Below are 26,845 nucleotides of genomic sequence, written 5' to 3'. Positions count from 1 at the left end.
GGACTTAGTCCCACCCCACTAGCATTAAAAAAACATAGAAACATTACTTACTCCGCGAAGTTTCAGTATCTTCAGAGTAGCTGCACACCCAAATTGCCAGCCTTCTTCTGTCTTCTATACCGCATCCTTAGTAAAAGAATTGCGCAGAGACAGCCTGCAAGACATGGAATTTGTGATAACTACTGACCGAACATTAGAACTGGCGCAGTCTCGCTTCGTGTCCTCTGCTTTTGAAGAGCCAAAAATAAAAGACATTCAAGTCACACTTCAACATTACTGCAGGGTCGTAGTGTTTCCTGTAACCACAATACCTTTGACTGTGCAAATTGTGATTTTACCTCCTGGTTGATGGTGATGATGATGATGATGATGTTGATGTTGATGATAAGCTGTTCTAAGAGCTTGTTAACTCATTGTACGATTTGAGGTTCTTATAACGGGGGTTTTGAAGTGTTGTGACTTCTGGGACATAACACCGTATTGTCCGTTGAAAAGTCCACCGATGTTTCGGAAGAATATGTCGCCTCCATTGTCAGGGTCGAAGAATAAGCCAAGCAAGAAACCAGCATGGGACAGGTAGGAAGACAAAGCTTATTCTTTGACCTTGAAGATGGAGGTGATATATTGCTCCGAAACGTCTGTTGACTATCAACGGATTACCCAGAAGATAGGACTCAAGATTACGACATTCTCTGTCTGCTATAATAATGTACAAATGCGTGCACCTAGTAATGTAATGTCTGTATAACAGTTGTGTGATTGGAAAATAAACACCATGCTATAGGCTTAAGAGTCCGGTCTAGAAGCCCGAGATTAACGGCCATGGGAATCCGTTGCACTGACCACGCGACACGCTCTATCCGCAAAAGTTGGCACTAACTTTGCCGACAAGCGGCGGTCGCTCGGTCGGTATAGCGCGATTGCGGACTAAAAGCCACTGAGTTTAGTTTTTAGTTTGTATGATTAAGAGTAAATGCCTTCGTAAAGTAACGAATAATTTAACGTCAAGTATCAGTGCTAGTTGTCATCTCAGTTGATAATTCGCACGCTACATAACGACTTTGAGACGGGAAGTTGGAGGAAACTGCAAAATGAGGAGCTACATAGTTCGTACCGTTCGGAAAGTATAATTAGAATGATCAAATCAAGGAAGATGAGATGGGCAGGGCATGTAGCACGAATGGAAGAGAAGAAGAATACATAAAGGACATTGGTGGGAAAGCCAGAAGGAAAGAGACCACTGGGAAAACCAATGCGTAGGTGGATGGACAATATTACAATGGATCTCAGAGAGATAGGATCAGATGGCATGGATTGGATTGATCTGGCTCAGAAGGGCTCTTGTGAAAACGGTAATGAACCTACAGGTTCCATAAAATGCTGGGAAGTTCTTGAGTAGCTGCAGAATTGGCGGATTCTCAAGAAGGGCTCAGCTCCATGAAAGTAGGAATGAATGAATTCAACGACATCGTATCATTCACTAAGATTAGACTATATATCGCCACTTATCATTACTAACGAGTAGATAAAGATGCTAGAAGACACGGTCCTCACCGTCCCTGCATTATCCTGGAGTTACGGAGAAAACAGGGAAATGTCACAGCTGGGATAACCAATAACCCAACCCAGATCTAAACCGAATATCTCTCAAGTGTAAGTCTACAACATTATCGCAACGTTAGCTTGCTTAGAGATCTGAACCGTGAGGACTGACGTAAGGAAAAACGCAGTGTTTCTCAACAGGCGGGCCGCGGCCCGGTACCGGGGCCGCGGTCCGACAAAACATGAGAGCCACAGCCCAACAGTTTACCTTGACGTATCACGTTGCCTGTGTCGGGGAAAGCGCTCTTGACCTCGATTCCTGTCCAATAGATTCCTACAGCATACTTTTCAGAACTGGGACCGGACGCCCGAATAACTTGTCAGCGAGTACGCGCATGCGCTTACTGTCCGCGTTGTGATGGAATTTAGCGCCGAAAAGTACTATCTTCATGGGCTGTGACGCTATGGAATCTGCTGAAAGTTTATGGATGTTACTCCGAAACGTCGTTAATCGTCTACCAGGCTACACGACGTAATATCTCAGAATATAGTACGCTACTACTCTTCAAAGGGGGCTCGCAAGTTCGATTCCCTATGAGGTCATCGGATTTTTCTATTTACCTAATCCTTCCAGCCGCACAATGGCCCTGGGGTCGACTCAGCCTCTAACAGAAATCAGTACCAGGAATCTTCATTAAAGTAAAGGGTGGCCGGCGTGTAAGGCTGACAACCTCACCGACGTCTATAAGCCGACTGTCTAGAAAATGTGGGAACCTCGACGTCTCACAACCGTATGGGCCTCCATGTCCTGTTGCAGGGATAGCTTTGCCCCCCCCCCTTTCTATTCAAAACCATCGCCATGAGAACTTCATATCCTGCAAAATTAAATTTAGTTAGGATTCTACGGTCCCACAGGAACGGGTATCAAGGGTCCTACCTTCTGAGATGTAACCCCATGTATTCCGTTAACTCAAACCGCCGTTTCGGAGGAACATGACCCCCTCAGTTTTCAGGGTTGAAGATTAAGTCAAACAAGTAGCCAGCATAAAGCATGCGGCATGTTATATGGGTATATTTTTTCTTCGAAGTTGTCCCTCTGCTTAATTAAACACTACCACACCATGAATATAAATATGGAGGAGTGATCCTCTGCACTAGGTGAAGGTGAGTGGTGAGCTTCATGGCCCGGCCTGTCTGCCCCCAAGGAAGAAACCCTGGTATACATTGCATAGGAGGCTGGCTGGGCCCCAGAGCTGGTCTGGACGCTGTGGAGTAGAGAAAAATCTCTTGCCTCTGCAGGGGATATAACCCCGGTCGTCCTGGTCATATCCTGTCGCTATACCTCCTGGACTATGTTAAATTTATTGGCACTTTCAATAATTCTGAACTATACCGCCCGAGCGACCGCCGCTTGTCGGCGAAGTTAGTGACAACTTTAACGGATAGAGGGTGTCGCGTGATCAGCGCAACGGATCCCCACTGCCGTTAATCTGTTTTCTAGACCAGAGCCGCTCTTTCCTTGAAATAGCTCCTCAGTTATCCTCACAAGGCTGAATGGACCTCGTTCCAGACACACTACTCAGAAAATCTGGTAGCGGCGGGAATCGAACCAGGGACCTTTGGATCTGTAGGCATGAACTCTGACCACTACACCACAGAGGCCGTCTCTAGGAGGTTCTAAACGGTCGTTGAATAAAGCAAGAACCAAACAATGCACTGTTAGTGCTCATTCATGATTTCCCCACCTCGTTTCATGCTGTACCAGTGTGTGTGAACCTGAAGTCTTCTCAGAACTAGCCTATACTGCACGATAATCAACAGCAGGATATATGCTATTTGAGTATACTATTGTCTGTGTTGTAACTTACCTGGCAAACGTGGCAAATCCAAATCCAAATAGACGCTTTTGGTTCACGTACATTGAGTCCACTTTTGTATATACATATTACCAAGGCCGATCCAAACGTAAATGCCCCCCAGGAAACTAGAAATTTCCCTCGATTAAAAACACTAACTTTTCAAAATTTCACCACAGTTAATAACAAATTTTCCATTCACTGTGACGAAAATCCCTCATTGATGGCATGATCCTAGACACATATCCATCCACAGTGCTCCATAATGTGTTTAGATTGCTGCCAATTGACGATCACGTTGTGAACAAAAGATCAGCACAAAGTAATTTTCATGTAACAGAAAGTAAAAGCGGGAGGAGTTTGTAAAATATGCATTTTTGAAATCGTTGCGCCACATTCGAACGCGTCGTTCACCTATGACCTTACTCGGCCCTGGATGCAAGGAGCTGTGTGTAATGCAACTAAATCTATTCCTGGAACAGGCCGTGGAGGCAAGTAGGGTTGTGAGACGTCGAGGCTCCTACATTTTCTAGACGATCGCCTCACAGATGGCAGTGAGGCTGTCGGCCTTACGCGTCGGCCGCCCTTTAACCCCAGGAATATTCCTTGTACTCATTTCCGTTAGAAGCTGAGTCGACCCCAGAGTCATAGTGCGGCTGGAAGGATTAGGTCAATTGAAAGTCTAGTGACCTCAACATGAATCGAATTCGCGACCTTCCGGCTTGTAGCATAGTGCCTCAACCAACTACGCTACTGCGTGCCCATTACTTCGTGTAAAACACAAGTATACCTCCCACTAGTGGCTTCGGTTGTTTCATATATTTCCCAATCGACAATTCAGCAGGAATATTAAATTTTCAGGATAAATAGAACAAATTATGTAATGAGAATAATTTTCATTTCGTGCATCCTGTTGTGTTACAATATACAACTCTTTTATTAACCGTCAAGACACAACAAATTTGTTGTGTTTTGACGGTTAATAAAAGAGTTGTATAAAGAGAAAAAATGTAGCTTCTTAAATTTGTTGAACATGCCCTTTAAATAATGATTTAAATAGACATTAGGCCCTGATGCCAATTTCTAATCTGTTTAACCATATTTGGACTGAATCTCAATTTATGAAAATCCTTACAACCAAATCGGAGCTGTTAGTAAGGCTCGGAACTTCACTGTCGAGTGGGTAGCACCCCTGCTTCGCTCGGAAGGTTCCGTGTTCAAATCTTGGCCCGGAGACCGGCTACCCTGACTGATGTTTTAACGTGGCTTTATATCCGATATAAATTGGGTCACAAGCACTTCAATCCGTATTATTTCCAGTTGATTATTCACTAGTCTTATCAGACGCCGCATATAATCTTAGCTACTGAAAGCGTCGTTAAATAAATCAATCCGTCCATTAGTATGCAGGCAGAAGCTCCGTCGAGCTCCGTCCTTCTTGAGAATTCTTGAGAAGCAAATTTTGTTTATTGCTAGTGGGGTGGGACTAAGTCCCTTGTACTGCGGCCACTTCCGGCCTATTGTACCAGCCCCAGATGATAGGTGAGGGTGATTGTGGAGCAATTGGTGGAATGAAGATTTGCAGGGGAAGCCGAAGTACTCGGAGAAAACCTGCCCCAGCTCCGCTTTGTCCACCACAAATCTCACTTGACCAGACCCCGGGATCGAACCCGGGCCGCCGTGTTGGGAAGCCAGCGACTAACCGCTTGAGCTATAGCGCGGCCCTTGAGATGCAAATAGTTACTGACTTAGTTATTAAATCACTAGCATTTTATGAAACCCGAAGGTTCACAAAATCCCGCCACTGGTCTCCATCCTAATCCAGATTAATCTAATCCATACCCTCCCATCCATTTTTATGATCCACTTCAATATTATCCTCCCATGACACGTGAATACAATAAAATATATGGACTTACATATTGTTCCAAAACTCACTTATAATCAGTTGTATAAGTATTGTAATACGTGAATGTCACCTTTACGTTATTAATACTACGAAGCTCCAAGATGTGACACCGTTTATTTTTGTACCTAAGTTTCGGAGGAACCTGAAGATGGAAGCAGAAAGTTTCTATGAAATGCCTACGCCTTTCTAACATACTACACAGTCTCTCATCCCGAAAGACTGATCTTCGTGTTTGCCGCCGTGAGAAATGCCGAATTCACTACTTCACTCGTGTTCAAATGTAAAATGTAGTCAGTGCCATCTGTTTTGTGTTTACATTATTTTAATGACCTCTTGCAGCCAAATAATACAACTATTATAATAATATTTAACAAGGGCTGTTGTCACTGCACTGCACTTCTTTTAGTAAATAATCACACACTTACTTATTGCTCGAGTTGACGAGTTATTGTATCAATTTCCGCCGATAAATGCCTTCAGCAAATCACTTTGAACCGGAAAAATGTGCTGTTGAAATGTCGTGGTGTCTAATCTTGTCACTAGATCTTTCAGAACACCTGAGAAAAACAGCTTGAGTCATGGTATTTTATATATGGCCATGAACCGATTGTTATGAATGGCTTTAGAGCGCTGTTGAACCCCACGTGTCCAAGTTCACTGTCAAGACGTTACTCGGGTTCGCTGTCATGGGCGTACTTGAGAAACTGCACGTCACCAGAGTAACGGGAGGAAGCTAACGGTATCCTAGACACAGCTGTTGCCTGTTTCATTAGCCGCATAACACAGAAAGACGGCGAGTAATCCCTGTAAGCCTTGAAGCCACTCTCAGAGTAAAATAAGTATTGCCCTCTGGGAGTGACGTTCTGCAGTCTGGTAGCGCGACCGTCGTCTCTTCAGATGACTCTTTTTCCCTGAAGATATAGGCAGCATGTTCCTCCTAAACGTCGGTAACGGTCTGCCAGACTACACCGAGTCACATCCCAGAAGGCGTTAATCTTCATAATCACCTTCCGCGAGAAAATCGTTTTCCAGAAATACATTATATTTCTTAGAATTACTGGGTTCTCAGATTTCGTCCCTTGTCCGGTATTCTAGAAACTACAAAACAACATTTCGGAAACTGGATCTGTTACCGTCCAGTGATTGAGGTGAACTCAACAGAGCAGGTGTCTCCCACCTCACCTCAAGACGGAAACAAATCCAGTCTCTAGAAGAGTACCGGACGATGTACAAAGTCGGAGAACCCAGTAATTCTGAGTGTTAATACACAATCTTCAGAACCCTTTAGAATCTATTTTATTTCGTGTTACAAGGGTTATTTTGACGAAGCTGTTTCAATATAGAGATTATACAGCGTAGGATGATAAGACAATTGGTGAATGATGATTTGGAAGGCAACAGTCATGGCGTAATTGGGATAATATTCCCACATTTGCCTGGAGTGTTCGAGGAAAACCACGAGACCCCCTGTCAGGAGAGCCCAGCACTTCCATTACCCATCATTGTCCCGCTCGGTGTTGAAGTGTTGAATTTAAATTTTTCCCTTACTTGCAGGGCTACATTCTGTACTAATTTATTATTAGGGTGCTAAAGGTACCTTGGGTACGCGGTAGCATAATTGGTTGAGGCACTATGCTACAAGCCGGAAGGTCGCGGGTTCGATTTCCGATGAGGTCATTGGGCTTTTTCATTTTACCTAATCCTTCCAGCCAGAAACTTGACCACTAGACCACAGAGGCGGTCAAGACAAGAAATATGACATGAGGTCCAGGTTTCCAGAGACCGATTCTTGTAAACGTAGTAATGGATCTTCCTATTCCATAAGAGGTAGGTAATTTCTTGACCAACTGAGTGACTGTTAGGATCTCAGGGACAGAACTGTTTGTTAGTTAATCAGTTAATGAGTAAAAGCATTTCAACATCATGAACTCACCATATGCCAGCACGAGAAGAGACTTAATCAAACTATGAATACAAAGTTTAACTCATTTGTTACAGGAGGTTGTTGTGGATCCACGAAGAAGAACACGATAGTGGGAGGATGGTCATGGGCGTGGTGGTTCGTCACGGACGTCCAAAGGTTGTCACTGGAGGTGATGACTCTGAACCCCATGTGCGAGAGCGTCGAAACCGCTCACGGCGTTCCTCTCACCGTTACTGGCGTCGCCCAGTGCAAAATAATGAAGGCGGAGGAGTTGCTGCAGACAGCTTCCGAGCAGTTCCTGGGAAAGAGCGTCAAAGAGGTGAAATCCACGGTGCTGCAGACTCTGGAAGGTCACCTCAGAGCGATCCTAGGTTAGTTCTAGCACCTCTGCATAATCTCAAATTGATTGTCTGATGAGTTTTAAATCTGAAGAGTTCCACGGCTACAGGTGTTGAGAATGTAGTCTTCCGGGTTGTGACGCCGTGTGATCTTTAGATGGATATCAACATTTCGAATAAATCTGCTGTTTCCATCTTCAGGATCGAAATGAGTATGGACATGATGAAAATGGGTTATAAAAACAAAAACTCCGTGGTATTAGTCCGTAAGCGAACTATACCGACCGAGCGACCGCCGCTTGTCGGCGAAGTTAGTGCCAACTTTAGCGGATAGAGGGTGTCACGTGGTCAGCGCAACGGATCCCACGGCCGTTAATCTCGGGTTTCTAGACCGGAGCCGCTATTTCCTTGAAGTAGCTCCTTAATTATCCTCACGAGGCTGAGTGGAGCCCGTTCCAGATCCACTACTTCTCAGAAAATCTGGTAGCGCCGGGAATCGAACCCGGACCTCTGGATCTGTAGGCAGGAACTCTGACCACTGGACCACAGAGGCGGCATTAACTTCGCCGACAAGCGGCGGTCGCTCGGTCTGTATATTTCGCTTGCGGACTCAAGCCACGAAGTTCTTTTTTTGTTGTTTATTTGAAGACTAATCGTAAGACCGTTAGCGAACACTTGTCCCCTGCATTTGTCTTCTATGCTCATCCTCATATAGGGTCAACTCGTTAAGGTTATTTCTATGAGACCCAAGATGCTCACAGTGGCATGGCAATATATCTTTATCTGCTGACATGTGGAATTGGCATTCTGGAGTAGATTCGCAAGTCATTTTTTTGCCCTTGTACTTCACTTGAGCTGGACACTCGTGACAAGAATGAGTTTGCTGATGTACCCTACGTTGACGTTAACGCTGACGGTGGTCCTCACAATTCTTCATTTGCACCACAGGTAAGGCAGTCGAACTTAATGCTACTAACCAACTTATAAAGGTGTACCCGAGAACTTAGTTCCTGGACTAGGTAAGAAGTTCTCTGCCTTTTTCTTTCTCCTCTTACTCCACTTTGGAGCACAAGGCTGATTTATCAGTTTCATTGAACATTTTACAGACGGTAGGACTCATTGGACGGGTGATCAGCTCGTCGCAAGGCCTCTACCTAAACACAGGACAACATAAACACAGAATAAACGCATACACATGTGGGATTCGAACCCACGATCCCGGCTTCCCAGCGAGCAAAGATAGTACATGCCTTAGACCGCTCTGCTACCGTGACCGGCAGTGTATAAGAATAATATATAAGAATTCAGTTCGTACCTCACAGGAAACAGATCCGAACCCACGATCCCGGCTTCCCAGCGAGCAAAGACAGTACATGCCTTAGACCGCTCGGCTACCGGTTCTCTGCCTTTATGGAACCCGAATGTTTACTACTGTATGCTCAATAGCCCGCCGCTGGACCCTGTTCTGAGCCAGATTAATCAATTCCACTCACATCATCACTTTTCTGAGGTCAGTTTAAGTATTAACTTCTCATCCATGATATGTATACAGTGGCCGTCTTGTAGTGCACTCAATTTCACCAGTTACTTCACGACATGTTTCGGCAACATAGTGCCGTCATCAGGTGCCCTAATTACAACACTCGCAGCTAAGAAGGGAACACACATCACAAGACACGGTTTACACAGAAAATAAGAAAATCGAAGCCACAGTGAATGAACCACAGGCAAGCTTTAATTAAGACACATAAGATGAATAATCTTAAGTTTTAGTGAGTGTAAATTTATTATAGTTGGCAAATAAGCACTTTTTAAATACTTTTTAAATGGTGTTGTGAAGACATATGAGGGCAAACAATGCAATAGATTAACGTAATTAGGGCACCTGATGATGGCACTATGTTGCCGAAACATGTCGTGAAGTAACACGTGAAATTGAGTGCACTACAAGACGGCCACTGTATACATATCATGGATGAAAATCAGTGCAACAGGACGCTAAAATACAACATTGCTAACTTTTCATTTATAATGCGTCTCCCAAATAATCCCTTCACTTTAGGATGTTCAACTAAAGTTTTGCAAGTATTTCTCACAACATGCACTTGCTACATGTCCTGCCGGTCTCATTCTGTTTGACGATCGCCTTGATATAAGGGTTATATGTTATTTTATGCCGGTCACGGTAGCCGAGCGGTCTAAGGCATGCACTGTGTTCGCTCGCTCGGAAGCCCGGGATCGTGGGTTCGAGTCCCACACAAGGCATGGATTTTGGTATGTGTATGTGTTTTGTGTTCAGGTAGAGGCCTTACGACGAGCTGATCACCCATCTAAGAAGTCCTGCCGTCTATAAAAATGATTATGAAACTGAGAAATCAGCCTTATGCTCCAAAGTGGGAGCAAGAAGAGAGAAAAAATATTATTTTTTACGCTATCAGGACCTGGACTGTATAGTATCAAATGGCAGAATGAATTAGAATGAATTTAGAACGAATCCTAAAATTTGCTTGGAGGGACTGAAGAAAACTACGAAAACCTGAGCCGCGATAACCGGTGTCCCGGTTGAGATTCGAACCGAACACTTTCCAAATACAAGAGCAACATATTCTGTAGTTTAGTATGATTTGGTGAAGAGTGCAGTTTGTGAAGTTCCACAGTACGTAATCTTGTTTGCCCTGTTGTTATGTTCTCTCCGACTAAGTTCCAAGTGCTGTTCCCCAACTCTTGAACTCGGCATTGGATGGAGGTGAGTGGTCATAGTCACGCCCCGGCCGGTTTATTCCCGAGTAAAGATCCTTCGTTACCCATCGGTTAGGAGACTGGGTGGGCCCCACAGCCGGTTTGGATGCTGTGGGGAGATCTCTTGTCCCTGTCGGGAATCAAACCTCGGTTATCCAGCTCGTAGCCCCGTACCTGTACCGTCTGAGCATGAATGCGCGAAGAAATTCAATAAAGAAGACGGGATTTATATGGGATGTTGCTGAATTCATGTCCCGGAAGGCCAGCTATCCTGTCTGACATGTTCTTGGTTTTTCTGCAGAAAAATAATTATGAAAAGATGCCTTAAAATGGCCAATGAGCGCTTCCTTCCACATTCTTTAAAAGTCGTTAGTCGATATCTGCCTTTCTTTCGATACTGTCGAACTTCAGTAAGCGCTGTTAAGTAAACTAGAAAACAAGATATACAGAGACTGGAGATTATAGTAGTTTTTTTTTTAGTTCCTTGGGGTGGGGTGAGACTGAGTTCACTTGGTACGTCTGCCACTAATTGGTTTATTGTACCAGCCCCGGATGGTAGATGGTGATGAGTGTGGAGCAGTTGGTGGAACGAGAATTGACAGGGGAAACCAAAGTACTCGGGGCAAACCTGCCCCAGTACCTCTTTGTCCACCACAAATCCCACATAACCTGGGCTCAAACCCGGTCCGCCGCTGTGGGAAGCCGGCGACTAACCGCCTGAGCTGTGGCACGGCCCAAGACCATGGTAGAAGAAAGGGAATGATTCACTTCACTCCCGTGGTCCAGTTAGACAAGTAATGATGATTTGTGACTTCCTGTACTAATGAAACCAAGCGCTTCTTTATGGACGGTTTCATAACGCCCGACTTTATTCCCTCGGGACAGGAATGCGCCTAAGTAGGTGAATGCTAAAAACACACCACAGAACAAAATTATATTAAAATCCCCTCTTTTTAAACTGCGTGGATATTTAGGGCGTATAAAAACTGATCTGTAAACTCTCATGCAAGAATTCATCTTTACGTCTCTTTTTTCTTTTGCCATTGGTGCTACTTTTGCTGCTGTTTCTCCGGATTATTTCAGTTTTCTTCTTAGGTAATCGTGTATGTCTTCCACTGTCAGTCTTTCGTTCATATCTGACTTCTTGATAGTAGTGGTCTAAGAAATTTCATGTTATAACAAACAAAACAAGCTCCTTGGCTTTGGTCCGCAAGCGAACTGTACCAACCGAGCAACCGCCGCTTGTCGACGAAGTTAGTGCTAACTTTAGCGGATAGAGGGTGTTGCGTGGTCAGCGCAACGAATCCCCAAGGCCATTAATTTCGGTTTTAAAGACCGGAGCCGCTACTGTTCCATTCAAGTAGCTCCTTAATTATCCTCACGAGGCTGAGTGGATCCCGTTCCAGACCCACTACTTAGAAAATTTATAGCGCCGGGAATCGAACCCGGACCTCTGGATCTGTAGCCAGGTACTCTGTCCACTAGACCACATAGGCGGTCTAATTTTATGTTATAAACATAAAATAATATTATGTATACGTGGACTGTTTTCTTTTCCATTCTCTTATTAAACATGCTCCGCTTAATTTAGTGTAACTTAATTTATTTTATAAATTAACGTTGGATATTATTCTATATTCATATAGGCCCAATTTTCCGATAATAGCAGGTCTACTGGAGTTCCGATTTTTGCAGGTGTTATTGTATTTCTGGTGTGTGTCTGTAAGTATTTGTTTGTTCAACAGTGCAGGTCTACTTTATTCAGTTAGTCGAAGACATTATGGAATAATACATTGAAGTAGTTCAGTGGCCGCTTTCTTTTCAGTCACAAGTATTGGACATTACTGATGAATCATGGGTGTTCTGTTTAGTCTTTTGTGACCCCTTTGTTCTGTATTGGTTTCCTGTCTGTGATTCAGGTTTCTGGTTCTTCTCAGACTATTTAAAGCACAATAGTTATTTAGTATCTCCTGTTCTAACTCTGCTTTTTGGCCACATTGCATCCGTCCATGATATGTATGTAGTGTCCGTCTTTTAGTGCACTCAATTTCACCTGTCACTTCACAACATGTTTCGGCACTACAGTGCCATCATCAGGTGCTCCATTTACGTTAATCTACTTCATTGCTTGCCATTATATCATTGTAAAATTTAAAAAGTATTTTAAAATGTTCATCAATTATAATAAATATTTATATACCAGAAACTTGTTAAGATTATTCATCTTATCCGTCCCAATTCTAACACTGCGCATATCATGGACGAAAATCAGTGCAACAGGACGCCAATATACAACACATTGCATTGTTTAACATGACCCACAACAGGCGGTGATAATTTTGCTGTGCAACATTATCCGGTATGTCTTTCTAATGGAAGGGCAGAGTTTGAGAGGTTGGCTGCTGCCACGATTTTTCAGGGGCAGGGGAGTGGTGTAGCCGTAAAAGTTTCAAACTTCGTATGTAGGTCGTTAATACTTTTTCACTAGTCGACCTAGAATATTCAGGATAGAAAAATATTCTTTAAAACAATTTGAGTTTTGTATTAATATTTTGGTGTATTTCCTTTTCAGTTAGAAAAATGCTAGCCCCCCCCTCCCACGGTCGACCATGGTAGGAACGCATCTCTTTTAAATATTATTTACATGAATATCATACTCTAAAGGATTAATTGCCGGTCACGGTAGCCGAGAGGTCTAAGGCATGCACTGTCTTCGCTCGATCAGAAGCCGGGATCGTGGGTTCGAATCCCACTCAGGGCATGGATGTTTGTGTGCGTTTTTCTGTGTTTGTGTACAGATAGAGGTCTTGCGACGAGGTGATCACCAGCCCAAGGAGTCCTACCGCATGTCTAAGATCTAGAAAAACCGCAGTGAAACGGAGAAGTTCATGGAGGTAGGCCTAGGCCCACTGGGGCTGTAGTGCCAAGAAAAAAAAAGGATTAATTATTTCCGCAACATACGTGGACAGTGATGAGGAATGCATCAAGTGGGATGTGGCCCATTCTAAAATGTTGATCAGCTGAGAGAAGAGACCAGCGCGCTTGCTTTGTATGGTGCTGGTAAATCGCCGAACTTCACAGATATGAATCATACATTGCGTAGGCCCACATTAAGTTCTCAAACAGTAAGGCCTTTTGACTTAAATGTTTGCTAATTACGTTGACGGAGAAATAGTATAGTGTCTTCAAACTGGCAACTATCTCCTCAATCTTCTTCTTGCATTGGGTGGGTTACTGATTTCTACAGCTAGTCTGTTATTGTGTCCGAGTATGCTTTGATGATAGAGTGTTGACAGTCTATATATTTCTTCTATTACAGATGGGATTTGCAGATCAGTGTGGACGTAAATTAGGAGATTACCAAGACGCTTTACTTACTGACCGAAGAATTTGTATTGAAGCCTTTGAATTATTTTTGGGTTTTATTATGCATTTTTATAGTAGAAGTTTGTTTTCTATGGATATCTTGGAATTACGGCCCAAAAGCCAGGACGTTTCTCGTAATCACTGAAATAGTTCTTCAGCTTCTTCGGAATTGCCGTCATTAACTTACAAAATACTGACATGCGCTCATTATACCCCATGTGTTTGTTTCGTCGGCCTTGGAAGTTAACAGCCCAGCTCTTGCGATTTGCTGAAGATCCAGTCTGCCGTGTGTTACATGCCGAACGGCGTGTGTAGCAGCAGACACGCAAGCAGTGGTGGCGAAGTTGTTGCATCACATGAGTAGTATCAGTATTATAATGAGAACGAGTAGCTCCTGATCACTCCCCTGGGCACTGACAAGAAAACAGGAATGTTTTGACCTTGTACAGCATTTCTTGCCCTGATAGTTAAACAGTGCAATTCATAGATAGAATCGGATGAGAAATGTCGTTCATGTTGAAAGGAGCTGTTGGTTTGGCTATAACAAGTGGTTTGACCGCAGTTCTTGTGTGTTGCAGGTAAGTAACATTATTATATTAGCGTTCTTTCTTACCTTTACGTTATTTACTGTTGCTTCACGAGACCCGCGGCCAGTTATTCTTCAATCGAAGCTATTCAGCAGTGTCCCAATGGTCGCATGAAATTTGTATATACTTTGACATTTGTTAACTTCTTCATGTTATGTATTAATTGTTTAATGAATTGATATGCTCATGTCTCGTCCCCATGACACACGGCGGAAACAGATGACTATCTATCTATAGCTCTACAGTCCTTTGTTGGGTCTTGAGCGCTTTCTAAGTTTCTTAATCCACACAAAGCCCCAGTGAATTCGCTGGATTTTTTAATTGGCCTAATCTTTCCAGCCGCACTATGGCCCTGGGGTCGACTCAGCTGTGGTCAGAGTGGCACTGGGGCAGGTTTTCTTCGAATACTTCCATTTTCTTATGAATCAGTCCCTTGCTGATGTTCGTTATATTCATCTGTCACTTCGTTTGAAGCGTTAGATTGCCGCGACCAGCGGGACAACTCTTATTCGTCTTGTGGCTGCACTTAGCAATACATAAGTTGAACGTATAACCATAAAGATTCGCAGTGTATGTATTGGGCTTCTGGGATATGAAACCGTTTAGTTTGGTAGCCGCGTCTAAGTAGTACGTGTCTCCGGTATCATAACCCGGAAAACCACGTGACAAACGACTTTACCTTGGGAACTTTTCGAGACATGCTATATTCTAAAGAGTTCTTTCATCTCGAATATAAACTGGACACTGTCACCTAAAAGGGCACCTTCTCAAACTAGGATTGACGGAGGACTCAACTTGTTAGAGGTGCCTACAAGAAGATGAATCAGCGACACACATCTTATGTGACTGTAAGGCTATAGCTTACCTGAGATATCGCCACCTGGGTCAAATCTTCATGGAACCAAGTGACTTTTATGGCGCCCCCATAAATAAAGTCCTACATTTCAATCGAAGTGTGGGATTAATAAAGGGTTAATCCGAAGGGGAAGCGCAAGAGATCATTGAAGGTCGCAGTGCGGGGCAGGTTTTATGGCTCACCCCTCATACTCATACTCAACTCTAATATAACGGTGTGTAGTACGTTGCTCTGCTTTCACGTTTTTTTGTACGGCTTATTCTTCGACCATGAAGATGGAAGCGACATGTTCCTCCGAAATGTCGCTTGACTTTGAACAGACTACACGGCGTTGTACCCCACAGGAATTAAATCTTCATAACGACGGCTGTGAGAACCTAGAATCCTGCATTCTGTGCACTGTTTATTGTGGCTGGTGTTTCAGGAACGCTAACAGTAGAAGAAGTGTACAAAGATCGAGACCAGTTCGCGGCACTGGTGAGAGAAGTTGCCGCTCCTGACGTAGGCCGAATGGGCATTGAGATCCTGTCCTTCACCATCAAGGACGTGTACGATGAGGTTCAGTACCTGGCCTCGCTCGGCAAGTCACAAACAGCAGCCGTAAAGAGGGACGCTGACATCGGCGTCGCGCAAGCGAACCGAGATGCTGGTATCAGGGTAAGATTAATCTATATTGTAGTAAAACAAAATGAAAGGCGAGTGACATCCTAACTGCATTGTAACGCTGTTAATATTATGCTTACCTCTTCTTAATTAATTAATTAAGCACACGTCATGAAGGCATATGGGGAAGTGGAGTCATAGCTCCACCATTCTTGACCTGAGCACTAAATGGAGGGAGTGGTCAGCTTTACCCCCGGGAATAACTCAATTGGATAGTAGGCTGGGTTACCCCCAGAGTCAGTCTGCACTTTGTGGAGAAGAGAAAAGTCTCGCTCCTACCAGGAATCAAACCCCAGCCTTGCAGCTCATAGTCTGTCGCTATACTGACTGAGCTATCCCGATTCCCATGTTATGCGTTCAGCCATATTAATAATTAACAGTATTTTTTTTTTTTTGTTGCAGTTTTCAAATTCCAAGTATTTATTCTAGTTAGGGTTCCCTCCTGTAACAGTTCCTTTCCTGGTGTAACACCATCAGACTTAAGAGAAATTTGGCAACTTGGTATTTGTTACAGGACAGCAGATTTTGATAATGTATTCTTGTGGACTGATCTACCCCAGTCATGCACTGCTGTGAGCATTTACAATAACAAGTCAAATTAAAAGCTTTGCTTCAGTCTAATCTAACCCAAATTATGGTAGGGACGAAATTCTTAATTTCCTTTTCATTGGAAGAATGATTACCGACCAAATTACGGTTTATGTCAGGTTCCATCCTTGGAAGGGATGGACTGAAAGTTTGTCTTCTTACCTATTACATTTAGAACAGCTTTGACACCAGTGATTACCCAGAATAAACACAAGGTCATCGCCATAAACTTGAAAGTTTAGATTGTTAAAAGCTATTCCTATGATTCCTAAGATGGCCCTGGCCCACCCATCATCACTGTGGTCCTCCAAAGTATCTTCATCCTTTCAGTTGGAAATGGAACATCAGTTGTGGAAGATGGTTATTTTTGATTCTTTGCACATAATTTTTCCAGTTTTGTTGGTATCCTAGCTCTTCAACTATATTAGGTACAATGCGTCTGTAATTACTTGTGGCGTTAAAGTTCTTTCCAAGAGTAGTCGTAATCAGTGTCTAAGTGTGAATTTTTCAGGAAGCAGAGTGTGAGAAATCTGCGATGGATATCAAGTACAATACAGACACGAAAATTGAAGACAACTCAAGAATGTACAAATTACAGAAGGCAAACTTTGACAAGGAAGTGAACACTGCCGTAAGTATTCAGTACTTAATCATATTAACGTAAGTGATAAAATTCAGTGTAATCACATCTGCAGAAGGATATAAATTTCATTGATAGAATATTGTTGTTACATCTTGTGAACTACTTTTTATTTTTATTATATGGGGTTGGTTGTGGCAAGTTTTTTTTAATTGTGGTTTATTTAATGGCATTGTAAGTAGTTCAGAATTGATAGTGATTAATCAATCGGAATGAGTGTCGAAGGAAGTGGTCATGGTCTAATTTGAGGTACTGTCCTGGCTCTTCCCTGGAGGGACAAATCAGAAGCATTATCACTTAAGCCAACTTTCTCTGTGATTGTCATTAGGAACATTCCATTCTAGTACAGTAGGCCCCTGTTACTGTCATCAGGAACATTCCATTCTAGTACAGCAGGCCTCTGTTACTGTCACCAGGAACATTCCATTCTAGTAGAGCAGACCCCTGTTACTGTCATCAGGAACATTTCATTCCAGTAGAGCAGACCCCTGTTACTGTCATCAGGAACATTCCATTCCAGTACAGCAGGCCCCTGTTACTGTCACCAGGAACATTCCATTCTAGTACAGTAGGCCCCTGTTACTGTCACTAGAAACATTCCATTCTAATACAGTAGGCCCCCGTTACTGTCACCAGGAACATTCCATTCTAGTACAGTAGGCTCCCATTACTGTCATCAGGAACATTCCATTCCAGTAGAGCAGGCCCCTGTTACTGTCACCAGGAACATTCCATTCTAATACAGTAGGCCCCCATTACTGTCACCAGGAACATTCCATTCTAGAACAGTAGGCTCCCATTACTGTCATCAGGAACATTCCATTCCAGTAGAGCAGGCCCCTGTTACTGTCACCAGGAACATTCCATTCTAATACAGTAGGCCCCCGTTACTGTCACCAGGAACATTCCATTCTAGTACAGTAGGCCCCTGTTACACCACAGATTCAGATGTCCCACATCTGTGAACATGTCCACAAAAAATTTACATATGTTTTATGTCATCCAGCTTTCTATAAAACATTCTGCATATGATATATGACTGTATTGCAACATTTCTTGCTGTAGAGGGTAAAGTCCACTATGAATAGGCTGTATGTTACTGATTTCTCTGGCCTTTGGATTATTTTGTTCAAACAGCGAAACTTAGTGAGCACCCCTTTAACCTGCTTGACCACAATCCAAAATGCACCTTAAATTTCGTGTATTTATTCTAGCTACTGCATATATATTGTATGCATGATAACAGAGATTCAAAAATTATATAAATGCAAACCTCACTTATAAGGCCAGTACTGAAACTGAGATCCCCCGGTACCCATTGGATAGCAGGCTGGTTTGGCCTCAGAGCTGGTCTAACCACTGTGAAGAAGAGAAACATCTTTTGCCCCTGCCAGGGGATTGAACCCCATCTAGCATATAGCGTATCACTATACCAACTGAGCTATACAGGCTCCTATCATTGCAAGGGTTGCAATGTAAATATTAGCTAAATCACTTTTACTTGAATTTTATTTGGACTGATATACATTTTGTCTTATTTTTATAAAATTGATATTTCATGTAATTGTTTAGTGAATTTATTATTATCGCCCTTTCATGTATATATTACAATTTTAGGAGTTGACATATGATCATATCTCTGTATTGTGGATTCTCAGACCTCTCCCAGTCACTCCTGTTCATGCATCTGGCCAGGTACATGTTTAATGGTAATTTCTGTAGAATCATCACAGTATGTGTACTTAACATTTTCAGTTTGAGGAAGGAAAACAGTTGCATGTGCAGTATTTTGTTACGTGCAATTAATGAAATTCTGATGTGTGTCAGAACTGAGGGATTTGGTACTAGGATGCCTTTTTTTATTTTATGTTTCACTGATGAGTAAATGGCAAATGTTGCAGAAAGCAGAAGCACAACTGGCATATGAACTACAGGCAGCTAAGATCCGCCAAAGGATCCGTAATGAGGAAATTCAAATTGAAGTTGTCGAACGAAGGAAACAGATTGAAGTTGAAGAGCAAGAGGTCCAGAGAAAAGAGAGAGAGCTGAATGCTACAGTACGACTGCCAGCCGAGGCAGAAAGCTACAGAGTCCAGATGATTGCTGAAGGAAAAAGGTACATCTTAATAGTTCTTTGTTGATACTTCGTACATAAGTTGTGGGTGTGATATTTAAGGATTCTGAATTTTAAAAACAATTTTTTCTTTAACTTTTTCTTTGTTGAAGAATGAGCCATTCAGAAGATGTGGGTCATAACATGCAGACAGATAGGCATGTAGGGGTTTATATATGGAAAAAATGTTATGTGAAATTAGAAAAGATGTTTAGTTCGTTATTCACATATACTGTATTTTATTACTATAACAAATCAAAACCTGATTCAGGATGGAATTAAGAGGAAATTCGGTTTGGGGAATGCTTGCTACTATTCAGTCCAGAACCCTTTGTCTTCTCGTCTGCTATCTAAAAACAGAAAAATTGCAATTGCAATTTTGCCTGTGGTTCTCTATGGGTGTGAAACCTGGTCTCTGGAATTAAGGGAGGAACATAGACTGAGGGTAGGTCAAGTGGGATTTGTGGTGGACAAAGTGGCGCTGGGGTGGGTTTTCTCTGACTACTTCGGTTTCCCCTGCCAATCTTCATTCCACCAAATTCTCCATAATCATAATCACACTGGGGCAGGCTACAATAGGCCAATCAGTGGCCACCGTACCGAATGGACCCAGTTGGACTCCACCCCCCACTAAGCGAATTTAAAAAAAAAAAAAGGCTAAGGGTGTTTTCGAACAGGGTGCTGAGGCGAATATTTGGATCGAAGAGAGATCAAGTTATGGGAGGTTGGAGAAAACTGCATAATGAGGAGCTTCACAACTTGTACCCTTTGCCAAATGTAATTAGAATGATTGAGTCAAGAAGGATGATATGGGCAGGGCATATAGCACGAATGGGGGAGAAGAGGAATGCATATAGGATATTGGTCGGAAAGGCAGAAGGAAAGAGACCACTAGGAAAACCAAGACATAAGTGGGTGGACAATATTAAAATGAATCTTAGAGAGATAGGATGGGATAGTATCGACTGGATCAATCTGGCTCAGGAAAGGGACCAGTGGTGGGTTCTTGTGATCACAGTAATGAACTTTCAGGTTCCATAAAATGCTGAGAAGTTCTTGAGTAGCTGCACAATTGGTGGCTTCTCAAGAAGGGCTCAGCTCCATGAGAGAGTGAGTGGGTACTGTATTTTATTGCTATTGCAAGGATGTATGTAACCCAAGAAATATTTTAATGTGCTTTAATTTGTCGTGAAGATAATGCAGTCTGAGTAAGTGAATTGGCATAGCATTGTAAAAATACTTGGTATGTAACATGAAATATAGGTCTTATTAAAATCTACATGTTTCATTTTATACGTTTTTACCAAACACGGTGGCCATTGTGATATACTACATATTAAAGAATTCATTTGTAAAATGTGACTGCTATTTTGAAGAGAACCTTTCCACTGGCATTTCAGAACACAGACAGTAGAAGTAGCCAAAGCTGAGGCAGAGAAAATCAAGAAAATTGGAGCAGCTGAAGCATATGCAATTGAGGGGGTAGGCAAGGCAGAAGCAGAACGTATGCGCATGAAGGCAGCTGTGTATAAGCAGTATGGGGATGCTGCAATCATGTCTCTGGTGCTGGAAGCACTGCCAAAGGTAAGACATATAAAACATAATAAAAAAAGAACTAATGATGCTTTAACCTTTAAAGTTAAATTATTTTCTTTAATATAGGTTTCGGTTTAGTAGTAAAAGGCAAAGTTATTCCTGTGCTTAATTAATTTAGCACTACACCATGAAGACATACAGGGGAGTGAATGTATATACCCACATTTTCTTGACTTTGGCACTTGTTAGAGGTGAGTGGTCAGCTTCACGCTTCAACCCATTTACCCCCGGGTAAAGAGCCTCCAGTACCCATTGGATAGGAGGCTGGGTGGGCCCCAGAGCCTTTCTGAACACCATGGGAATGTGAATAATCTGGCCCCACTGAGACTCATTCTGATTCCTTGGTAGTCCAGCATGTAGCCAGTCGCTATAGTCCAGCATGTAGCCAGTCGCTATAGTCCAGCATGTAGCCAGTCGCTATAGTCCAGCATGTAGCCAGTCGCTATAGTCCAGCATGTAGCCAGTCGCTATAGTCCAGCATGTAGCCAGTCGCTATAGTCCAGCATGTAGCCAGTCGCTATAGTCCAGCATGTAGCCAGTCGCTATAGTCCAGCATGTAGCCAGTCGCTATAGTCCAGCATGTAGCCAGTCGCTATAGTCCAGCATGTAGCCAGTCGCTATAGTCCAGCATGTAGCCAGTCGCTATAGTCCAGCATGTAGCCAGTCGCTATAGTCCAGCATGTAGCCAGTTGCTATAGCAACAACAAATAATGAATCTATCAGTGGCAGTCAGCCTGAGGGGTAGGCCTAAGTGAGGAATAAAATAGAATCCAGAGGGATCTGCCTGAAGTGAGTAAATCCACATGAAGTAAAGAAAAATGCATTAGAAGTACTGGACAGAGTTTGGAACAATGTACACTTACCTCATATAGTCCAGTGAAGTTCATCTTTCCATTCTTGTTCTAATTAAATTTAGAAAAGTAGTTTGAATGGAATCAGTTATGAATGTATTTTGTTTATTTATTTATTTATTTATGGTTTATTTAATGAGATTGGCAGTAGCTCAGACATTATAGTATTAAATGCTTACTTACTTAAATAGTGAATTTGAAAGGACATGAAAGGAAACAGTCATGACCTATTTTGACATATTATCCTGGCATTTATCTGCAGGGGCAGGGGAAAACCATGGAAGATGTTCAGTCAGGATTGTGAATGTCCCAGCCAAGATTCAGACTGGACACCCTCCCCTCACACTCACATAAGAAGCACTGAACACATGAGCCGGCTATCTTGGTGGGGCTAAATGTTGATTTATTTGTATAGATTAATTTTTTTATTTATCCATTTGTTTTCCAGATTGCTGCTGAAGTGTCTGCTCCATTAGCCAAGACGGAAGAGATTGTGCTGCTGGGAGGCGGAGACAGCAATGTGACAGGTGAACTGACAAGATTGGTGGGCCAGGTCCCTCCAGCTGTCCATGCCCTCACAGGAGTTGACTTATCAAAGGTATATAGTATGTTTTTTTAATTCGCTTAGTCAGGGGTGGAGTCCAACTGGGTCCACTCGGCATGGTGGCCACTGATTGGCCTATTATACCTGCCCCGGCTGATTATGATGGAGAATTTGGTGGAATGAAAATTGGCAGGGGAAACCAAAGTACTCAGAGAAAGCCCGCCCCAGCGCCACTTTGTCCACCACAAATCCCAATTGACCAAACCTGGGATCGAACTCGGGCCGCCAAGGTGGGAAGCCAGGAACTACTAACCGCTTGAGCTATGGCGTTGCCTATATACAGGTTGTATGTTAGCAAAACAATGAAATTACAGTAATTGTCTTTGATATTGAAACGCTGGTTCAGCATCAGCTATAGCATATTGTGACAGATTTGGCCGTTTCTAGGAAATGATTAGGTAAACACGTTCCTAAGCACTGAAGAACAGGTGTCCATTGCTACACAACGGTTCTAGTTACTGTGGTTCACTGTTTCACTATTGAAAGCCAATAACCACAGTAACAAATTGGAGGTTGCACAGTAACAGCTTCTTAAAAGAGGAATACGCAAAGTGACACCCTTCGAGGCAGTGTCTGCTATCACGGCAGCCTAACAATTATAAGCATAAGTCAGAAGAAGTCAGAAGTTAAGTGATTATTTTGTCTAATTATGTTTCATCTGCTACAGGGCTATACAGCATCAAATGAGACAAACAGACATAAATGATGAGTATATAAACATATTCCTAGCAAGACTGAAGAGAACCTGTCACAGTAGCCCTTCGTTAAGCTGATATTTAAATTGGCTATCTTATAGATGCAAATTTATTTATCTGTGAAATTAAATAAACTCAGAAGGGAAAATCAGTGGAAATATCAATAGAAAACCGCAAAATAGTTCAAAATTTCCTCAAATTATAAAAGGAATACCATTGAATGAAGAGGTCCCGAAACAGTATCTAAAGCATATCTTTTGAACTGTACTGACATATAGCACTGAAATATGGGGAGAAAGAAATGAAAGAAAGCTTATTTAATTTTGTGATGGAGTATCAACTTGTGTCTCACAAGTACAATACTATTCTTCTTGTTCCCCCCATCGATCTTCTGGTAGCAGTTGTGGGACCGCATGATTCACAGATTCTTTGTGCTCCACCAGAATTATCTTTGGACCAGAAGAACTGGGCTTGTACCTTAAGTAAATGCCTAAGGGCACAAAATAGTTCATCCATATTCATACATAAGTGAGTGATTTTAATGTGTGTGTGTCTATATGCTTTTATGATACGTAGGTAAGTCAATAAGTAAGTTACAAATGGATATAGAACTTAAACAAATAAGAGTACTGATTTGAAAAATGCTTTTATTTCGCAACATAATCTCCCTGTACATTGAGGCACTTGTCCCATCGTTTTACAAACCCCTGAAAACCAGCAGCATAAAATTCTTTGGGCTGCTGTCAGAACCAGGCGGTGACTGGGATCAGGAAAGTATACTGCTCACCGCATTCCAGCCTCAAGGACAAACCGTAAATGCCGACTCCTACTGTAACATCCTCAGGAAACTTCGTAAGGCCATTCAACAGAAGCGACCAGGACTCCTCACCAAAGGCATGTTACTCTTGCATGACAACCCGTGTCCCCATACTTCTAACAAAACAAATGAGACGCTGTGAAATTTCAAGTGGGAAATCCTCGAGCATCCTCAATATAGCCCCGACTTTGCTCCAAGCGACTTTCATTTCTTTGGCCCGCTTAAACATCATCTTTCAGCTGAACATTTTCCCGACGATGAAGCTGTAGAAAGGGAAGTTACCACCTGGTTCCAACAGCAGCCCAAAGAATTTTATGCTGCTGGTTTTCAGGGGCTTGTGAAATGATGGGATAAGTGCCTCAGTGTACAGGGAAATTATGTTGAGAAATAAAAGCATTTTTCAAATCAGTACTATTATTTGTTTTAAGTTCTATATCCATTTGTAACTTACTTATTGACTTACTGCCATATTAAAAGCTCTGCTCTGCTTTGCATCTGTTGCCTACATTTATCCTTGAAACCTTTTCTGAAGAAGTGAATTCTTTTACTCTTGTTAGGTGCTGAGTAAAGTTCCAGGAGCAAAGTAATGTTGGCAGTTCATCCCATACCAGAGTCTCACTTAAAGATTGAGCAGCAGTTTCATGCCAACGATGGTCATCACTGGCCATCACGCCTGTTAATGGGGGGTAGGGACGTTATGAGCATTTGACACATCTTTTCATCTCTTTCTCAGGTACAGTTTTGCGCCTAGTAACGTAAAATAAGGAGATGTGCAGTCTTTAATAAAACAAAAAGTATATGGTTATGTAAAGTGACAAGGATAATCTGAATACCCAAAACATGAAGCACTTAACTGTGCCTGACCTGTGTTAGCATCTCATGAATCCACTGACTGTACATACCATTTGCTGAGTGTTAGTATGCTTTATTTTCAGCTTGGGCCCTGTCTGCATTGACTTTGTAGACCAACACAGCATCAGCCTGGAAGCTTTACTGTCACACTGTCTGTACAAGCTTCAATTACTTCTTTCAAAAGTGTCCTAAATATATATTAAGATTCAGTAAATCTTTCATTTTGCTTTGGTGATAAAAGTTTAATATTTTATGGAAATCTCAAAATGAAATCCATTCACATATTTCTCAGAATTTATATGTCACCAGTAATTATGCTTGATACACTGCAGTTTTCAGAACATAGCAATTCAATTCATCTACATTTTGGCATTCTGAATACAAAATAAAGATATGCATGAGAAGAGAACCTTGAATAATTGTGATCATGATTTTTATACACTCTACTTTGTCCTGAACAGCAGTTTTTGGTCCTATTAGAGAACCATCATGCACAAGTAATCTGTTTTTGGTTTTCTGATTATCTTGATTGATGTATAGAACTGAAAGGAAAAATGCTCTACAGAATTAAAAAGAATAGTGATATTAATAAAAGTCTGAAACATCGTCCATTTACAGACAGTGGATTTATGAATTTTCATTTCTTATATAGCTCAGGTCAGGTTGACATTAGGTAATGTTTTATAAAGTAATGTTTAAACTTTGCCATTCTTGCATTATATGATGATATTATTTATCTGTTTGCCTGTGCACATATGGACTCAAGAGTGGGTATGACTATATATGTGTGTGTGATATCTTAAATGAGTATAAGAAAGGAAATATTAACCTGTAGTTAGCATCAAATTAAATCTTACAAAATGCCATGCTTACTTTTCCCACTGGACCTTTATAAATGTGTTTAAGAAAGGTAAGGTGCTCAGAAGATGGTGGTCAGCACTGAATCCAGAATTTCTGTGTTAAAATGATATTTTGTGTGTCCTTAGAATCTCCTCTCAAGGAAAGCAATTTGTCTGGTGGAAGAATCCCATCATGATAGGTATCTGTATGCATACTGTGTTATGAATTAAACAACTGTTAAGTTTATATCCCTGCCAGAAGCAGGAATACATCTTTATATGTGAACCATGCTCCTGTTCTAGGTCACTTATATAGCAACTGAATGTACTTGAGATACTGAATGTACATCATTATCTAAGGTCCAAAATGAAGTAACCAATTTCCCTCTGTACTTGATACTTTATGATACTCCTGTTTTATAGTACCTTTGTGTGAAGATGCTTTGTGTGGTTTTGAAACCTGTGATCTGGTGGTGTTTAGTTTTGTATAATATAAATGTATAATATGTGCTGAAATCATTAATATGTTTCCAACATTTGCTTGATAGTTTATAACTTGAAGCTTGTGAAGCAGTTGAATGTAATGAACTCTTGCTTAGACAATCAGCCACATCACTTTACGGTAAAACTACAAAGTTTCAGAGTTTATTTCTGCATACATTGTCTCGGAAAGATGTACAGTGACCATCAGATACAGATTGCCAGTAAGTATATCGTTTGTCCAGCAGAGCCCTGTCCTCATTAGCCATAATCCAGCCAATAAAATAGAGGGAATTAACTTGAGTGTGGCTTCCTCCTGGAACTGTGCTCCTATCATATTCATACAAATTCTTCAGATTAATTTTCATTCCAGTGTAAGTACAATTTCAAATTGTTATGGCGATGACAAGTCATCTTGTCATCTTGTTGGTTATGACATTGTGTAGTCTGACAGGTGGGTACCAATGTTTTGGAGCAACATACTGCTGCCATATTGTGGGTAGAAATAGCAGCATTTATTTTGAAGTATGGCTGAATCACTGGATTTCACCTGTCACCTTCACTGTCACCAGGTAAAATACTTCCAACATAGCAACAAGCATTCTAACATATGAGTAAAGTAAAAAAAAAGTAAAGCTATCCCTGTAACAGGCCGTGAAGGCCCATAGGGTTGTGAGATGTTGAGGGTCCCACATTATCTAGACAATCAGCTCAAAGATGGCAGTAAGGTCAGCCTTACACACCTGCCACGCTTTACTCCCCAGGAAAATTATTTAATTAATTCCTGGTACTCATTTCTGTTAGAGGCTGAATCGACCCCAGGGCCATAGTGCAGCCGGAAGGATTAGGTCAATTGAAAAAAAATCCAATGACCTCATCGGGACTTGAACCTGCAACCTTCTGGCTTGTAGCATAGTGCCTTAACCACCTACGCTACCGCGTGCCCCTTCTAACATATGAGTAGGCAATTAAACTTAATACCCACTTCTC

At 42.0% G+C, this 26,845-nt stretch overlaps 2 protein-coding genes across 3 annotated transcripts in view; one reads left to right on the top strand and one right to left on the bottom strand.

Annotated features, from left to right (window-relative positions):
• Nucleotides 1-5,954, bottom strand: part of LOC111862191 (glucose dehydrogenase [FAD, quinone]) — a 34,921-nt gene extending 28,967 nt beyond the window's left edge. The window contains exons 1-2 of the mRNA XM_023847383.2: nucleotides 5,733-5,954; nucleotides 52-154 (exon numbers count right to left, since the gene is read on the bottom strand). The gene's annotated coding sequence lies outside the window, so the exon portion shown is untranslated. The remainder of the gene's footprint in view (nucleotides 1-51; nucleotides 155-5,732) is intronic.
• A 1,449-nt stretch (nucleotides 5,955-7,403) lies between these two features.
• On the top strand, nucleotides 7,404-26,541 carry LOC111862194 (flotillin-2). Of its 2 annotated transcripts, none has more exons than XM_023847387.1 (7): nucleotides 7,404-7,602; nucleotides 15,542-15,774; nucleotides 16,880-16,999; nucleotides 18,910-19,124; nucleotides 20,522-20,705; nucleotides 22,017-22,166; nucleotides 24,242-26,541. In XM_023847387.1, exons 1-7 carry the CDS (start codon nucleotides 7,404-7,406, stop codon nucleotides 24,269-24,271), a joined length of 1,131 nt encoding a protein of 376 aa, XP_023703155.1. In that variant the 3' UTR covers nucleotides 24,272-26,541. The 2 variants fall into 2 exon arrangements, with proteins under 2 accessions (XP_023703155.1, XP_023703156.1); XM_023847388.2 differs by lacking the exon at nucleotides 7,404-7,602 and adding an exon at nucleotides 13,984-14,252 and having other exon boundaries at nucleotides 24,242-24,271.
• The last annotated feature ends 304 nt before the right edge of the window (nucleotides 26,542-26,845 follow it).

Source organism: Cryptotermes secundus, unplaced genomic scaffold (genome assembly GCF_002891405.2).
Source record: "Cryptotermes secundus unplaced genomic scaffold, Csec_1.0 scaffold1229, whole genome shotgun sequence".
Lineage (NCBI taxonomy): Eukaryota > Metazoa > Arthropoda > Insecta > Blattodea > Kalotermitidae > Cryptotermes > Cryptotermes secundus.
This window is presented reverse-complemented; position numbering and strand designations above follow the sequence as displayed.